The sequence below is a fragment of the Dichomitus squalens genome (genome assembly GCF_000275845.1).
Source record: "Dichomitus squalens LYAD-421 SS1 unplaced genomic scaffold DICSQscaffold_439, whole genome shotgun sequence".
Lineage (NCBI taxonomy): Eukaryota > Fungi > Basidiomycota > Agaricomycetes > Polyporales > Polyporaceae > Dichomitus > Dichomitus squalens.
The window spans coordinates 1-2,238 of NW_006767321.1; the positions used below are offsets into that span (position 1 = coordinate 1).

The window sequence follows — 2,238 nt, forward strand, 5'->3', positions numbered from 1 at the left end:
GCCACAAAAAGGACCAGGGGAACACCTTCGTTCGACACGTGAAGGCAGCTCACTGGCATGCGAGGTGGGGGTGCTTGCTCACCCTGCACGGACTGGAGTGCTCGTGGCAGGGGACACGGCCCGGCGATGTTTCCCAACATGTTGAGCGGAAACACCGCGAACACCTCGACCTGCTTCCCTCCCTTCCTACGTAACGGGAGCTGCGTTCTGTGGCTCAGGCCGTGAGTCAGGGGCAGTGGCAGTGGCAGTGGCAGGGGGCGTGGCTAATGACGACGTGCTGCCGTCGGTTTCTCACTCGTGTATCATCAATGTATCGTTGTATGGCCCTGTTGTATTTTTGCTGGCTGTATCATTGGCTCTCATCTGTACCATCATCATATTGTAGCTATAGCGTGGCTTGGAGGATAATACATTGTTGCAGCTGATTCACGCGATCCCAACACGGGTCGGTTTCTATGCCGACTTCTCCTCGTCGCTCTCGTCTAGATCGACCATACAAGACGACCCGTCAGTTCGAGTTATTCTGCGGCTTCGATCGTATTATCACCAGCCGCCAAAAGAGAATGATTGGTTGTCTTGGAAGAACAAGACGGAGCCTCCGACGTCTAACACAGCATTCCTTCCTACCCAGGTCCAAGCTTATATATCGGCGATATTTGCCTCTCGAGGCGACGCGTGACGTCACGCGTCAAGCCCTACTTTGTTGTAGCTCTATTCTCGTTCGTATTATCTTAGTTTCATGTGAAGGCTGGCTGATTGGATTGATACACGGCAGAAATGCGACGCCGCAAACCTTCATCAGCAAAAGTGTAAAATTATCCTACAGGATTGCGGACATTGCCTGAAGCGCCATTTGTGGCATGGTCTTGCAATACCGGAAATGTATTCCGAGAGCGCGCAATACCGGCAATACCTCGCAATACCTGCAATAATGCGAAATATTGCCCGGTATATGATCTGACGTATATTGCGCGCTCTCGCTGAGTATTGCCTGAACGGGCAATACGGCAAAAGATTTTTACACTTTTGCTGATGTTCTGAATTGGGTGGGCGGCAATACTTGCCAGCCGAGGACACAAGTACAAACACGACCAAAGAACGCGTCGCGGGTGGCGCTCGAGGGCGTGTCGTGTCTTACGGTTTCCGTGGCGTGCGTCTCGCGAGGTCCACTACCACTATGACCACATGGACTCTGCCACTAGCAGGAAGACTGCGGAAGAGCTGAAACAGGCAGAAATCAGGAAACAAATCGCCTTGCTCCAAGCCCAGCTCAGCAACGACAGCACGTCGGAAACGGCATTGGCCCACCAGCTGCCTTCATCTCCGAAACGAAAGCGACCAAGCACCAGCGTCCTAGTTCCTGAAACGCCTTCTAGTATGTATTTATTACTGCAGACTATGTTTGAGGTGAACTGACTTTGTTGCAGAGAAGAAGAAGGTTGCCAGGCATGAGTCCGAGAGGCAAAGGCAGGCCACACCGGTGGCCATCCCATCCTCCGGGAGAGCCGCCCCCGGATCAGTGCCCAAGGCAGGACCGTCGTTCTTACTGCTACGAGACAGGGCGTCTGCGGCTCCTACCCCGTCTTCGACTGTCTTGCAGAGGCTTGCCAAGGCCCACAAACAGAAGAACGCTTCTTCTGAGCAAGAGGTTGTTGCCACCCGTTCCGCTGCATTCTCTGCACGACCTCCTCCGCCAGCTCCCGGTGATCATCCGACACGAAGAGAAGAGGATATGACCGTCATCGAAGATCTTCCTCTTGGGCCTGCCGAACACAAGCCTCCTTTCGACGATCCACGCTTTGAGAGACTGGAGCCTAATTCTGGCATACGCCTATCGTGCGTCCTCATGTTGACAGTCCTCCAAGATAGCTAAGGAATGACTTTGATCCAGATCACGCGTGCTACCTCATGCAGACTTTCAGGACCACCTTCGAGGACGGTACTATCTATCGCCTTCCAAGCTATACTCAGTCGTCCGCCTGCTCCCAAACAAGCAGGGTTACGACGTCCCCGTGTCGGGTGACTGGGTCACCATTGCAGTTGTCGCCGAACGCGGCAAGATGAAGTACACCCAGGCACCCGTCGGCGTCACCCACGACGACAAGCTGAAGCAAGACGGCGACCAGGACAAGATGGACGAACTCCCGTCTCTCGACACGCCTTCTGCACAGGCTGGGTCGTCTCGCCCGCCCCCATACCAGAAACGTCAGAAGCGGCCAGAGGAGGGTGGGAAGCAGG

At 54.6% G+C, this 2,238-nt stretch overlaps 1 protein-coding gene across 1 annotated transcript; it reads left to right on the forward strand.

Moving 5' to 3' along the window:
* Window positions 1–1,185: 1,185 nt before the first annotated feature.
* Window positions 1,186–2,226, forward strand: DICSQDRAFT_176122 (uncharacterized protein; the record flags this gene model as incomplete). Its single annotated transcript, XM_007371896.1, has 3 exons — window positions 1,186–1,375; window positions 1,428–1,836; window positions 1,892–2,226. Coding segments are annotated over 3 exons (934 nt in total), but the record flags the coding sequence as incomplete, so codon positions are not given.
* Window positions 2,227–2,238: the final 12 nt, after the last annotated feature.